At 41.3% G+C, this 15,747-nt stretch overlaps 1 protein-coding gene across 9 annotated transcripts in view; it reads left to right on the top strand.

Annotated features, from left to right (window-relative positions):
* The first annotated feature begins 2,733 nt into the window (after positions 1-2,733).
* AFF2 (AF4/FMR2 family member 2) overlaps positions 2,734-15,747 on the top strand; it is a 426,551-nt gene continuing 413,537 nt past the window's right edge. For 2 of the 9 annotated variants that reach the window (XM_038415896.2, XM_038415895.2), the window contains exon 1: positions 2,734-3,052. In XM_038415896.2, the coding sequence (XP_038271824.1) occupies positions 3,006-3,052 (47 nt within the window). In that variant the 5' untranslated portion in view covers positions 2,734-3,005. Of the gene's footprint in view, positions 3,053-5,858; positions 7,339-15,747 lie in introns of those variants that run through there. The other 7 variants (XM_043491629.1, XM_043491625.1, XM_043491627.1 and 4 more) reach the window with 6 other exon arrangements.

Below are 15,747 nucleotides of genomic sequence, written 5' to 3'. Positions count from 1 at the left end.
TGAATAACTCTGAGCATGCGAGTTGTTCTGCTGAGGACCAGGGCCCGAATGAGCACTTCTTTGGCGTTGTCTTCACAGATACGTGCACACACACATAAACTGAAAAAAAAAAAATCTCACATGCCAAGTAACCCTGGTGGAAAAAGATGGAGAAGAGGCAACACACAACAGATGCGAGTCACTACTTGGAAGTCAATTCAGTACCATGATGATGGGCACAGTCTGTGAACCAGAATAGGAAAGAATGGATCAATGGGGGGGAAGGGGGCAGGGAGAAATAAAGCCCCCTCCCCCTCCCATCCGGTAGTTAATGGAGCTTAGAATTTGTTTCATGCCTCTGCCCTTGAGCAGTGGGAGGGTTATTCTGGGGATGTCCATGGATGAGTATGGTCTCTTTATCCCTGTCCTTTGGGATGAGAGGAAGGAGCCTACAGGAAAGTCTGTGGGGCTCAGAGGGCTCTTTCACCAGTAAATGAAGCTCCAATCTAGCCTACGACTTCCTGTTTTTTCTTCAAGCTATGGATGTTTTTCTCAAAGGTAGGTGCTGATTCAAACAGGAACTAATTCCGGGAAGTCCTACAGCTTGGGGTACACAGGAGGTCAGCCTAGACTATCCCAGCGGTCCCTTCCGACTTTATAATCTATCCATCCCTTGCTCTTCCAATACCGAGAGAGCAAGGCCGGCTGCTGTCAGAAGCAGCGCTCATGCCTGGGTGTCTCGTGGCTGGAACAAAGTCCCAGGGATGGGGAAAGGGGTGAACTTTCTGCCCCGGATGCTCCACGGCAGTCTGGGGCTAAGAGTGGGTCATCGCTCAGGCGGCTGCAGGGCCCTGAGCGTGGGCACAGCTGGTCTCATTACTGGCCTTGCTGGTGTTGCGTGCTTGGGGGACTGATTCCATTCTGGCCAGCCCGTCTATTTTTCTGCCACCCAAGGCCAGCCAGGCCCCTGTGGAATTAGCGGCGTGGGCCGCTGCAGCCAGTGGAGGGGGGGGACGACGACGCTGGCACGAGTCAGGCCGAGGTCCTGGTCTTCGCAGCCCCTCTTTTTTGCACGCCCCTTCCATCTGCACCCCTGGAGTGTGTGAGTGTGTGAGTGAGTGTGAGTGTGTGTGAGTGAGTTGAGTGTGGGAGTGTGAGTGTGGGAGTGAGAGTGTGGGAGTGAGTGTGAGTGTGTGTGAGTGAGTGTGGGAGTGTTTGTGTGGGAGTGAGTGTGGGAGTGTGAGCATGTGTGAGTGTGGGAGTGTGAGCGTGTGTGAGTATGGGAGTGAGTGTGAGTGTGTGTGAGTGAGTGTGGGTGTGTATGAGTGTGGGAGTGAGTATGAGTGTGTGTGAGTGTGGGAGTGTGTGCGTGTGTGAGTGAGTGAGTGTGGGAGTGAGTATGAGTGTGTGTGAGTGTGGGAGTGTGAGTGTGTGTGAGTGAGTGTGGGAGTGTGAGCATGTGTGAGTGTGGGAGTGTGAGCGTGTGTGAGTATGGGAGTGAGTGTGAGTGTGTGTGAGTATGGGAGTGAGTGTGAGTGTGTGTGAGTGTGTGAGTGTGAGCGTGAGTGAGTGAGTGTGGGAGTGTGAGCGTGTGTGAGTATGGGAGTGAGTGTGAGCGTGTGTGGAGTGTGTGTGAGTGTGTGAGTGTGAGCGTGTGGGAGTGAGTGTGGGAGTGTGAGCGTGTGTGAGTATGGGAGTGAGTGTGAGCGTGTGTGAGTGTGGGAGTGTGAGCGTGTGTGAGTGAGTGAGTATGGGAGTGAGTATGAGTGTGTGTGAGTGTGGGAGTGTGAGTGTGTGTGAGTGTGTGTGAGTGTGGGAGTGTGTGTGAGTGTGGGAGTGTGAGCGTGTGTGAGTGAGTGAGTATGGGAGTGAGTATGAGTGTGTGTGAGTGTGGGAGTGTGAGTGTGTGTGAGTGTGTGGGAGTGTGGGAGTGTGTGTGAGTGTGGGAGTGTGAGTGTGTGTGAGTGTGTGTGAGTGTGGGAGTGTGTGTGAGTGTGGGAGTGTGAGTGTGTGTGAGTGAGTGAGTATGGGAGTGAGTATGAGTGTGTGTGAGTGTGGGGAGTGTGAGTGTGTGTGAGTGTGTGTGAGTGTGGGAGTGTGTGTGAGTGTGGGAGTGTGAGCGTGTGTGAGTGTGTGAGTGTGGGAGTGTGTGTGAGTGTGGGAGTGTGAGCGTGTGTGAGTGAGTGAGTGTGGGAGTGAGTATGAGTGTGTGTGAGTGTGTGAGTGTGAGCGTGTGTGAGTGTGAGCGTGTGTGAGCGTGTGTGAGTGTGGGAGTGTGAGCGTGTGTGAGTGAGTGAGTGTGGGAGTGAGTATGAGTGTGTGTGAGTGTGGGAGTGTGAGTGTGTGTGAGTGTGTGTGAGTGTGGGAGTGTGAGCGTGTGTGAGTGAGTGAGTATGGGAGTGAGTATGAGTGTGTGTGAGTGTGGGAGTGTGAGTGTGTGTGAGTGTGTGTGAGTGTGGGAGTGTGTGTGAGTGTGGGAGTGTGAGCGTGTGTGAGTGAGTGAGTGTGGGAGAACCAGAGCCTCGCAGCCTGCCCAGGAGCAGCCAGCCCCGTCCTCGGTGACCAGCCTGCCCCGGCCGCAAGAGCTGTGGGAAGCCCGGCGCCCCTCGGGGAGGTGGCTGTCAGCCTCTGCCAGATCCCAGCGCTGATAACGGGCCGGCTCCATGTCGCGGCTTCTGGCCGCCCAGGCTCCTCCCCTTGTGGGGGGTGTGTGTGTGTGTGTGTGTGTGTGTGTGTGCGTGTGCGCGATGCTGCCGCCGCCGCTGGGGCTCTGCCTGCCTCTCCCAGCCAGGCTGCTGGCGGCGGCCGGAGCGAGCAGCAGCGGGTTCTTCGCTGTGTGAGAAGCCTCCAGCCTGGCTTAGTGCGAGCAGGGGGGGGGAGGGTGGGACGGGGTGGGGGGGGTGGGGGCCGGGGGAAGACAAGTCACCTTATGCAAGTGCTGCCCGTGCTGGCCGGCCACTTCTAGCCAGGCTGGGGAGGGCAGGGCAAGGGGGGGGCCAGTTCTGAGTCTCCCCCATCAGATCGTTATGGATCTATTCGACTTTTTCAGGGACTGGGACTTAGAGCAGCAGTGGTAGGTTTTGATTTTCTTTTTAATACCAATATTCGTCTCCCTCCCCCTTCTTCTCCCCCCCCCCGCTGTATTTTAGCCTTTGTTGGAAGGATAAAGCTCCCCCCTCCCTTTCTTCCCCCCCCCCATCCTTGCTCACTTGCTTAAACCACCTACGGATTGTGGCTGGGTTGTGACTTGCTATCGGGAAGTGGGATGCGTGGCTGTAATATACATGGACTTTTTTTTCTTTTTCTAATACTATTGATGGTCCAAGTTGAAAGAGTGCAGTGGAAACGGGGTGGGGGGGATTGCCCTGCATTGATGTTAGGGAGAAAAGCCATGCCTCCCCCATCCCCCTGCTCCTGGTGGGTTTTATTCATTAACCGTTTTTGCATGCCTTTGACTGGCAGGGACACCTAGTATTTCCTTGGATCGATGGGTTAAGTTGGATAGATGGGTGGCTAAGCCTTGCAATGTTCAAAAACAACAGAAACCCAGCGAATTAAAGAGGCAATATTTTTTCCCCCAAGATCGTGGCTTATCTAATGTACTGTTTACTGCTGTCAGTGACAGTATTCCCCCTCATTATGAGAAATGCCACTGTAGTTTCCCTGAATTGCACAGTTTAAGTATGTGTGTGTGTTGTTGTTTTTTTTTTTTTTAATTTTGCTGCTGTCCTGTTCAAGGTAAAGATTATTATTGAAATTAGTCTTGGAAGAGGAAAGATCACTCCCAGGTGATATTTTATAATAGGTCTGAGGGGCTTTTTTTTGAGGGGGGAGACTTTAGGTTTTATTGCTTGGCAAATGGGCACTCACCTTGGGAAGGTTGGTGCATCTGTCTAAAATATTGTAAACTTGCTGTAAAAGAGTCAATGTGGAGGAATTTTTCAGTGGGTGACCAGTAGCAGAAAAGTTGCTGTTTGTGTAGTATTTAACTTTTGTTGCTTCACACGGTCTGTTAATAAGAATATGATTTTTTTGGTCTTTGTTATGGCATAGTTCATGTTTTATTTTTCTCTTCACTCAGAATAAATTAGTTGCTTTTTTCTTACCATGTCTGAAGGAATTCAAAATTGGTTACTGGATGATTACATATAGTTGGGCTAGCGTGCAGTTTGCCAACAAGGAAAGAGAATAAAATACTGTATTTGCAGCCCTGATCTCTAAATGCCATACAGACATGTGTATGTATGTGCACACTGCATATTCTGCACAAGGGTTCACTTTACTTTATTGATATTTTAAGCAATGCCTGTGAAAGAGAGCATATCTTTAGCTAACCGCTATCATTTTGCCAAACATATTGTATCTGCTCTAGTTGAAAACCCAAGATAATCAGAACTCAAATACCTGTCACGTTTTATTTTACAGCAATTTAGAAGTAAATCCTTGGAACCAAAAATTATACTATATCAATATTAATCTGTTAGCAAGCGTTTTGGATCTTGTGCTGTTTTTTACCAGCTCTGCATAAACCAGAGCTTTATGTGTTAGATCGTTTAATAACCATGCTGTTGTTGTTTAAAAAGTAATAATCACAATAAAATTAGTGCTCAATTAAATATTATGCTCTGCACACTCTCTTTACTCGGCTACACTAATTTATTTTGCAGACAACTGATAACCACTGTATTACTATTCAAATAGCATTTGCATACAATTTGCCTAATTTATGGTGTGGGTAACATCATGAATTTAATAGAAGCTGTTACAACTGAATATGTGGGTGTAGTTCAAATACTAAGTACATTGCAGATATGAGTTTAATTTTTGTTTAATAACTTATTTTCATCTGAATATGGTCTTATGTCCATTTAGTGATGTCCCTTCCCTCCCTTCCCTCACAAGGAAGGAAAGTCTTGTATCTCTGTCTTTGCATAAAATATTAATAATATATTTCCTTTTTTTCTATGGTTGTCATTCATGTGACTTATAGTGAAAATTATTGTTTTAAAAGAAATCTTGTGTTCTTAACTCAATGGACCCTAACACATGTTCTACTTTATGACTGTGTTTGTTTCTAAGCATTCTATATCTATGCAAACTCTATATATTACATACTGTGTACTCCGTGGATGGATATGTACATTCACTCTGATTACTTACATGAGTATGGCAGGCTGGATTTGGCCCATATATGTGTAATTTATGTACATGTGTATATAAAAGAATGTATGCGTGAGAGAGAGACATACACTTGCAGCAGTAAGGCAAACTGGATTTAGCCCATAATTAATTGTGTATGTGTGTGCTTGAGTATACATATATGCAATACTGTATACATGTGCATAATTATATGTATTGTATATATGAACATAATTTCATTTATATTACCACTTGTCTTACTCAGGCAAGTAGTTCTATTGTGTGAATAAAGAGCTGGATTTGGCCCATCTAAATACCTACATACAACTCTCTTGCATGTGCACACAATACAATGTGTGTGTGTCCATAAACACATAAAAAGTTGTGTATATATATATATATATATATATATATATATATATGCAATACACTGCATATATAATATTTATATGCAAGTATACAAAATAGTATGTATACTTATGCACAATCTGAAGTAGTGCTTCTCATTTCCTTTTTGTTTATAAATTTACATTTCCTAAAATAGTGTTTCATTATTATTTATAAGGCCAATAAGGATCCAGTCCTGCATTCCTTGCACCCCTAAACCTTTCATTGATCTCAGCTGGAGTTTTGGGCTACAAAGAAGGCAAAATCAAGTCCAAAGAGTGAGTGTGTGTGTGTGTGTGTGTGTGTGTGTGTGTGTGTGTAAATTATGAATATAAACAAAGTGAGAGTACAAATATGGCAGAGCATTAGTATTAACTAGTGAAATATGAAGATTGACAGTCATTTGAATGGTCATATGTATGTAGCAGCACTCATAGAGGTGGGAAGGGTGTGTGAGTCTACCACTAATCCCCATTTCATCAGCAAATGACTCCAGAATATTTTGAAGCATCCCAGAAAATACTATTTGCATTTTTATTTTCCCTCCATGGGAGGTATCTCTCTGTAGTGACTTCTCCTCAGCTACTATATCAAGAACTGTAAAAGCTGTAAAGTGTGCTGCCAGGGGACATGTTCTTAAATTCACTTGTGGCACTCAGCCCAATCAGTGGGAGAGCTACCTGGTAAAAACTGCAGAATCAGACCTCCAGTGTCCTGTTATTAGAGTCCTCACAGTAGCCAGTAATGAGGCATTTTTGTGGAATTTAATAAAGAATTTAGTCGTTGGGTTCTTGTGGTAATTTCTATTTTTTTAAAAATATGTGGTTCAGAGTTAATGAAATGTGCAGTGGAAGGTCAAAAGTGCCCCAGAGGCTATCACACCAGATTTCAGAAATAGGAGAAGAAGAAAACAAAAACCAACCCCCCTCCCTCCCCTCCCCACCTTTGATGGATCTAAACTCTGGCCAAGCTCAAGTCTGTTCAGATTCCATAATGTTCATCTGGGTTTACATTTAATATGCACTATTCTATGAGAGGAGAAGGCAAGGGAGAGAGAGAAAGAATGAAAAGCTTGACTGGCTGTGTGCACCAAGGAGACCATTTGCTGTTAAAAATCAAATTTCTTCTTTTAAATCATTTTCCACACTTGTCTGTGGTAACCAAGTAAATGAAATCTTGAAGTGTCCTGGGACCATGTGGCCACATTTGAACCTGCTTACTGAAGAAGAAGGTGATGCTATTAAGCAACTGCTAGCAAACAAACAAACAAAAAACAAAAAAAAACCCCAACCTAATAATCCCAGGATATAGAACCAGCCTTTGAACACTACAGATAACAAAGAGATACACTGGTTATGTTTTACTTATTGTCATTGCTACTATTATTTTTAAGTTCTTCAAAAGTAGCAATATAAGAAGAGGAAATCTTCTATAAGAAGGAAAAATGCCCATTCAGGTATATAAAATTGCGAAAGGAAATAAAACCAGCAGGTAACAGTATAGCAGAAGCTGCGTAGCTCTGATAAGGGAAGACTTCGTGCTGCAGAGAAATGAACCTCTTGTTTTTACTTTTTATTTTATGTATCACAAGTAGCCTAATTACAGCAAAACCAGCAAACTGCCAGTTATACAGGAAGAGGCTTAAACTCACTAAACTGTTATATAAATAGAAAGTTCAAAGGTCTGTTTGTGGCTGACAAAGCTGAGAACAGGCCATCTGTGGGCCAGGTTTCTCTGCTGTCTGACTGCAAAAACATACTGCATGCCACAGCAGCATGCACTTTCATCGTATTTCCTCAACCTGGAGGGGGTGATCCTGCTCTCCAGACAAAGGTGAACTGTTTCAGTCTCAGCCTGTGACTTTTGGGGGTTTTATTTATTTATTTATTTATTGCCTTGTGCTGCTGCAGAAGACCTTTTCAGTTACTGTTCTGTACACAGAGGTCTTTAATAGCTTGTTAAATAAAAAAATCTTCTGAATGTTGAAGAAGTTTCTTAGGGGAATGTGTGAAATGGAGTAGATAGATCCTTTTATGAATTGGGATGATTTTGTGGGAGTTTGAACAGGGGAAAAAAATGCTGAATGAGAAGGTACAGGCTTCGATTCCCCTCCCCCCCGTGCCCCCGCCTTCCTATTAGAAATATTAAAGTTGAATTGCATTTCTTTTCTGGATTTCTGTTACAGGCATCCCACAGTAATTCTTTTGAAAATGTTACATTTTCAATTTGCTTTGAAAATGTAAATGGATGAATTGTGGGACTATGGTAGCTGGGCGATGGGGATTTGAAGCTGTCAAAACAAGCAGCTGTGAGAGCCCAAAAATACGCGTTGGGCCAAATCCTGCACTTCCAAATATCCTGACTTACTAAAATTCTGCCCTGGTTTAAGAATGTGGCCCTTTGTAAATCTTGAATTTGCATCCATCAGATGAGGCAAAATTATGATCACATTTGAGAAATCAGTTTAACAACATGTGAATTGTTTTGCTAATGACTCATTCAAGAATTTAATGACTTTTTTTAAAATAGACAAATCTGGATGGAGAACAACTGTTTCAGAAATGATTCAGCCATTCCAAAGCCAAACAGAACTTCAGAGCGTTTGTACGCCTTGCACGTGGATGCAAATTGTATTGTTAGGTTTGGGATTTTTTTAAAACAGATTACTTTTATAATGGAAGCCCTTCTAATGGGATCAATCAAATGTTGTCTGTGTCTGCTGTGTCTGTGACAAAGAATGTCACTTCAACCTGGAATTTAAATAAATGATTTGATTGGAAAATGTGACATTTTGTAAAGTATCCATTTAAATAAATATACAGAATAATCTGTTAAATGTGAACTGACATTCTTGGTCTTCACTTCTCAGAACTGTTGCACTGCTCTTCAATCCTAGGGGTGACATAATGAAAGTAGTTCTTGCATCTGAAGGATCAAATCCTGCTTTATTTAAATCAGTAGCAAAACTCCCACGGACTTACATGGGACAGAAATTGGACTCCAAGGCTAAACAATTGCACTTGGACCTGATTCAGGAAGGTACTTAAACATGGGTTTAATTTTAAGCACACGAGTAATCCCATTAAATCAATGGGATTACTCGTGTGCTTAAAATTAAGCGTGTGCTTGAGTATTGAATTGAACCTTGTTTGGTCTGGAAACTGAGTCCAAAGAAGCAATTCTTTGTGTGGTGCTTGCTGGAAGAAACTGGTGCAATATTTTAATGCAGAGGCTTAGTGTATCTGCCTCTTTGCTTCAGTTCTACACTTATTTGTCATGGTTGCACACATGACTGGCAGTCGGAACCAATGCAAATCTTAAAACTTTAAAAAGAACAGCTTCTTAAGTAAATTGATTTAGATCATGCCACAAGAGTCCTAGAGACTGGCCTATGATACCATGGTGGAGAGTATGCAATAAATATCTACACAGATCCAATCCTATAAAACCTCTGTATGTGGTTTAAATTTAAACCTTCAATTAAAATACCTAGAAGTGTTAGGTGTAGCGGGCTTGCAGGATTGGACCCTTACACCCATATTATATACACTTCTAATTAATAAGTAATCAAACTCATCTATGTTTTCCTCAATATGGGCTTGATCCGCACCCACTGAAATTAATAGAGATACTTCAGTGGGCACTAGATTAGGCCCTATTATGGTCAAAAGCCAGATCTCATGAAATGCAGAACAACTAAGGCCCTGATTCAGCCAGCTACTTAAGCACATGCCTGACTAAGCATGTGAAAAGCCCCCTGGAAATCAATGCTGAGATCTGCTTAATTTAAATAGTAAAACATTTTTACAAAGCCTCTTCTCTCAATTGTGGTTTTAAAAAGTAAAATTTATAAAAACAAGCCAATAAATACCCTTGGGGAACTAAAACTTTGCAGCATCTTTAGTTTTTAAAAAGTTAAAAACCTCTGCATGTTTAATGTGGGAGGGAGCGAATCCCATAGCACATCCAGCTACCATAACCAGACATCCCATAAAATAGTTATAGTTTCACAGCAGTGACTTGATGTGCTATGGGATTCGCTCAGGAAAGATGCTTTAAACATTTCATTATTCAAAGAATGTTCTGCATTGGTGCTTGGTCTTCAAAACAGTTGTTTAATTTGTTTTAATATCTCTGGCCATGAATCCTCTGACCTAATGATCTACTGGCTAATGGGGAAAAGTAGAGATAAAAGGATGACATAAAATGGAGTGGAGAAAAAGTAAACTGGGATCATGTCAGCAGGATTTTCAACTCCACTTCACAGAACTTTTTACGATATGTTGAGCTAACCAAAAATGTGTACAAAAATTACCAAGTATTTCATATTAAGTTTGCATTGTTAAACCAAGTTTGTGGTAATGATCTATGTCTGGCTGTCTCTTCTGGAAAATACTATGCTAAAACTTGATCCTTTAAAACAATAGAAAGTATAGTGCTTACTATTGTGAGCTGCCCTTTGATTTCAATGGGACGACTTGTAATATTCAGACTATATGTAATAGAACAGGCTTGTAGGTTTCAGCTCGTAATGCTGAAAAATAATGTGGAGTTAGAAAGCAGACATGAGAGAGAACCAAGACTTCCCTCTGTTAACTTTCCAACTACTACAAATTGTATTTGATCAGGAAGAGACTTTTTTTTCAATTTAGACATAGCAGATCCACACCACGAATTATTATGACTGTTGAACAAAGTCTAACCACTCATTTCTTCTTCTGTAAAACTTTATAACATTTTAATTAAATTTTATATACATGTCCAAAGATTGACAAACCGTGCTCCACTGTGAAAGGCTGACTCTCTCACCAGTTGAATTTCTTCCTGTATGTGATTTGAGCTACTAATTTATATCAACGGATTTAAAAATCATCTGGGGTCTTCATTACAGAATTGAGGATCATATTGCAGCTAGAATCTGACAGTATCCTTGATGACAATGAGAGTGTCAGATATTGTATACAGTATGTACATTATGCTTAATTAGCAACAAAGGTCAATGACTGAAACTGATCTGTGACTCAGATGCTATCGTGGTAGCTGGCAGTTACACTGAGGTGTGACTATGCCACCCATTATATGTTTGTATAGGGGAGGAGTGTTAACAAACGGTAAAGAAGGAAATGGGATAGAGATAACCAGTTTAAAAATCACTGGTTCCATCGGCAAACATTACAGCAATTTGTATGATTTCACAGTAGAAGCCGTGTTAGTCTGTATTCGCAAAAAGAAAAGGAGGACTTGTGGCACCTTAGAGACTAACAAATTTATTTGAGCATAAGCTTTCGTGAGCTACTGCTCACTTCATCGTATGCATTCAGTGGAAAATGCATCTGATGAAGTGAGCTGTAGCTCTCGAAAGCTTATGCTCAAATAAATTTGTTAGTCTCTAAGGTGCCACAAGTCCTCCTTTTCTTTTAGCAATTTGTATGTGGCTGTGGGTGTACATGGTACTTCAAAATAAGTAAACTCTCTAGTTTTCATTGCTGTCAGCACTTACTACCAAGCACAGTGCTTATTACTCAAGGTAATAATCACTTTACTCCATACTAAGAGTTTTAAGGATCCGGCCCTAGTTTAGTATTTTCCTTAGCAGGCATCCAAGCGTTAGACCAGTACCCAAAGATCAGGCCAGCACCCTACTTAGTTAACAGTGTAAAGGTAGGAGCAGGTAAATACATTATAATGGTAGTAGGACACAATACAAGCTAAATGCATGGTGGCAAGTGGCTTTTATAAAAAGAAAGCTTCCATATAGAATAGCATGTTTCCTGTCTGTCACATTTTTTAGTCTCAAGATAACAGGCTGCTGTCTACTCATGAAACTTGGTGGCTTGGTTCGTGTGGTTTGGTTAGGCCTGGCCCATCAATTGTATTTTTAAACTGTTGTCTTAGAGACATTTCTTCTTACCCTTTCCAGTAGCATTGACTTTGGTCATTGCTTTACTAGCAAGCTAAAATAGCAGTAGAAAAAGCAAATATAACCCTCGGAAAATGGGGTTCCTTTACACCAGGCAATTTTAAAAACCAGGCAACTTTAATTTGTGTCAAGATTGCAATTTCCCATTTTATTTTTGTGAGTCATGCCACAAGAGAATCTGAGATGCTGGAGCAACGTGGAAATCACGTATTTCTGTTCCTTTCATTAGGCGCATGTATATTTGAGAATATGGTAGTCAAGATTTTTCAGAAGTGACTAGTTATGGGTGCCTCCATTTTTCAGGGCCCAATCTGAGAGACAATTTCAAGCTGCTTGAAATACTGGGGCTTGAAAGGTGTGAGCTCAGCACTTTCTGAAAATCAGCCCTCTTTGATTTGACCAGTCTCAAGGTGGGCAACAAAATCACTAGTCACTTCTGAAAATCTTAGCCTGTTGTTCTTAATACTGGGAATTTTCCCCCCAGTGTCTTTAATTTGGCACGCTAACAAATATTCTTCCCTATGTTTTCTGTCAGATGCAGTGATCAGGAATAAGTCTCTTTATTTGAAAGCGATAAAACTAGTTTGAAGGATTCTGATCCAAGCCCATTAAAGACAATAGGAGTCTTTCAGTTGATTGTAATGGGAAGTGGATGGGCCTTAGAATAGCTGGTCTGTGGGAAGGCAGACTTTTTAAGGATATAGTGCATCTGCACTAAGTTGAACACTTTCGTCAGTCTTCTCTGTGTGACTGGAGAATAGAAATTGGAGTTTATATTTACTCTAAAAGCAGCCTTTGATTTTGATGACTTTATGTTTCAGGGTACTATGCAAGGCCCATTCGTTTCACTTGGCCTTTGAAGAGGAGTAGGTGGACTGAGATTGTGGGTGGGGGTGGGAAGTATGTTGTAGGGAAGGGTGTTTTTGTGGCTAGGACATTAGATTGGGACTCGGGAAATATAAATTCAGTTAGTCAATGTATGACCTTTGGGCAAGTGATTTAATCTCTCTGTGCCTTAGTTTCCTGTCTGTAAAATGGGAATGATAATACTTAGTTCTTATTGTGCACTTTCCAGCCGTAGACCTCCAAGTGCTTTCTGAAGGATATAAGTATCATGGTCCCCATTTATACAGATGGGGGAAACTGAGGCACAGAGAGGTGAAAGGATTTGCTCAAGGTCACACGGCCAATGAGAGACCAGGAATAGAGCTGAGGTCTTCTGAATCCCAGTCCGCTGCTCAGTCCATGCCACCATGTTGCTAATAGTACTCTCTACTGCACAGATGTGTTATAGGAGAAATTCCTAAAAGTTCATGCATGAACTACTACGGTGGTGTGGGGCAAATAGGTACCTAGACAAATAAGCTAACTGTAAAAATGCATCTTATAAAAGAGAAGGCAGAATTAGGACTGAAGAGAATATATCCAAGGAAGAAAGATGAGATAAGAGAAAACATAGTTGAGTACACCTACCATATAATATACGTGACATGCGCTAGCTTGGACAGTGAATGGTGATACCTTTTTAAGGCAAGACAATTCTTTCTTGCCACAAATCTTGTATGGAAGTTTTTTATATGCTACTGTGGCTGAAGTAAACGACATGCATATGACACTGAAAATTATATCCATTCTTTCTTCAAGCCAGCTGCCTTTGTTTCCGACAGACTTCTGCTTTGTTGGTTAACCTAGGGCTTGGGTTTTCTAACACATATTATTAGATGGAATATATTTTCTATTTATAACACTTGAGGATACTAACTACTGCATTGCATTTAGCAAAAACTAATAAGAACAGTTTTTATGATATAATTAATATAGAAATTGCATATTATTCATCATACAAAAATTATTAGTGAGGTTTTCCCACAAGATTCTAAGGAAAAGATGCAGCAAATGATTCTGTCTTCATCTGTGTCCCAAAAGAGTAGGAGAAGTTTGGAAATTTGCAAATGCAGTTTAAATTCATTACTTTTATATAGTATATTTCTAAAATTAAAGCTAAGATGGGCTTTTAGTGCAGAGAATGCATTTTGGTAGATAACAAGAATATAATTTTAAGGTATTTGTGGAGACCATTGAGAGCATATTTATCCATAATCATCTTCATGTGCCCATGGTGTAACTGCATTTAGGCCAGTGCAGTTGCACTAAGAGGCTGATTCAAAGACTATTGAAGATAATATATGTTTTCCATTCACTTCAGTGGACTCTGATCAGGCCCTAGGAATCTCAGATCTCTGGACTTGTTCACCCTTTGCAATGGGAAATCTTCTTCAGCACCTATAGATCCCTGGCACTCCACCCCCTATTCTTGCCCCCATGCCCCGCAAAGCACCATGGGAGCTGAGCTGCAATCTTCTCCTGTTGTACCTTCCTTTTCTCTCCCATCTCTCTTGATGGGGGAAAGTGCTTTCCCTATCTTATGGGTGGAGATTGTGGAAAGGGCTATAGTGTCTGAAGACCAGGGAGGAAAAGGTGATATTGCTACAATCCGTTTCCATCCGGCCACTGCCCTGGCTGAATACTCCTCCACAACCTGCCAACTCTCCATCCTCTATCCCTGTTGGAGTCGTCGGACCAGGAAGAGAAGATAATACTTCTGTGGAGATGGCTGACCCTCCCCAATGTTCCCCACACTGGGATGGGAAGATCTGCACGTGGAGGGTCCCCTATGCATCCAGACAAAGGTGCATGATTGGACCCTGTTACTAGACAGCTACAATTACTTATGGTAGATGTTAGAGTAGAAAAATACCCATTAGTTCATCCGTCTTCAGCCCATGTCAGGCTAGCACAGTCTGGGTGGCTAAAGTACATTTTCTAACCCTTCACTAGAGCCTGATTCTGTTGTCCATTACTCATGGAGATGGGTCCCATAGTATGTAACTCACACACAGAAGCATCCAACAAATGTGGCTAGATCTTGCATAAGTTACACGAATTAGCACAGGAATGGTATATTTTGAAGATATATCAGACCTACATGGGGAACCCTATATTCAAAATGATCCTCTATTGCAAATACATAATTTAAGTGCATTCTGTTAGCTGCATTTCAACCAGTAGTATCCTATGGTTTGTTTGTTTTTCTTTTTTAACAATTCTCACTTGTGTAAGCTTGCACATTCTGACTGCATTCAGCTGCAAATGATTAGAGGTCTCATCAAAACTGAGGCAGACTGGTGTGTTTGGTTAAGATTTAACATCTTTCTAAGTAATTATAATGTAATGTCCATATATAGTCTGTCTGTGGAAAGAAAGGAACATAAATGATGTAGTTCTATTGCATCAGGGCTTTTGTAAACAATTTACTGTTAGTCATATATCTGAAGCAAAGGAGAGAGGATTGATAAACCTATTCCAAAGAGCTTGAAAAGTTAAAGTGAATTCTAAATGTAGATTAGGAGAAAACCATGACAGCCAAGCTAGCATTACCTCAGTTGATTAATTTATAAGGATACTGGTCAATGATTTTAACCAACAGCTATGCATAGTAGAATCCTAATGGGATCTGTCTGTTAAGATTACATAAAGTAGAGCATTTGATTTATTTCATAGTTTTCCAAAGCTCCACTTTAACTTTGTACAAATAATGCATTAGTCACACTGGATAAAATGGCATATTGAATCAAGTTGTGATTTTGTCTGCTTCTCATAATCTGATTTTATAAAGAATTAAATCTGTTTTAGTAGTTTATTCATATCATAAAAGAGATTGTTGGTTGAATGAAATCTTTACATCTGCCACTTTCTATCTCATTAGAAAAGACCCTCATTTTCTTCTAGTCTGTTTTTATCCCCAAGAGCGTCTGTGTGTGTGTATATTTTCTGTACATGTTTGTGTATTATAATGGCACTGTATTTGCAAAAATGTTGTTAAGGTGACATCATTATTTCTAGTTTCTGGGTCGGGGATTGTATCAACCTAAGGGTGTAAAAATTCACTTTCGGTTAAAACTTGACAAAATATCCACCCAAGAACAAATGAGATATGTGTGTGTAATCTTTTTTTTTTTAACGGGTTTTACATTTGCTAACCCCCCATGCCCATTGGAAGGAGAGTGTGCCTCCAGTGTAGCTCCTTTCCATCCTGGTAGTTTTACCAGGACCTCCTGAGAAGTGAAGGAATCTTACCATCAGAGATGAAACTGTTAGAAAAGGTCTTTCAAAAGGCATTGGTCAGAGGTTTTTTGCCTGTCTTGTTTCTGTTGACGACCTGCTCCATCCGACATCATGGTCTTAATGTTTACTGTTTTAGGGAGTACAAAAATATAGGAGAATATATATTTTCTCTTTTTAAAAATGTGATTCCTTGTGCT

Source organism: Dermochelys coriacea, chromosome 9, assembly GCF_009764565.3.
Source record: "Dermochelys coriacea isolate rDerCor1 chromosome 9, rDerCor1.pri.v4, whole genome shotgun sequence".
Taxonomy (NCBI): domain Eukaryota; kingdom Metazoa; phylum Chordata; order Testudines; family Dermochelyidae; genus Dermochelys; species Dermochelys coriacea.
This window is presented reverse-complemented; position numbering and strand designations above follow the sequence as displayed.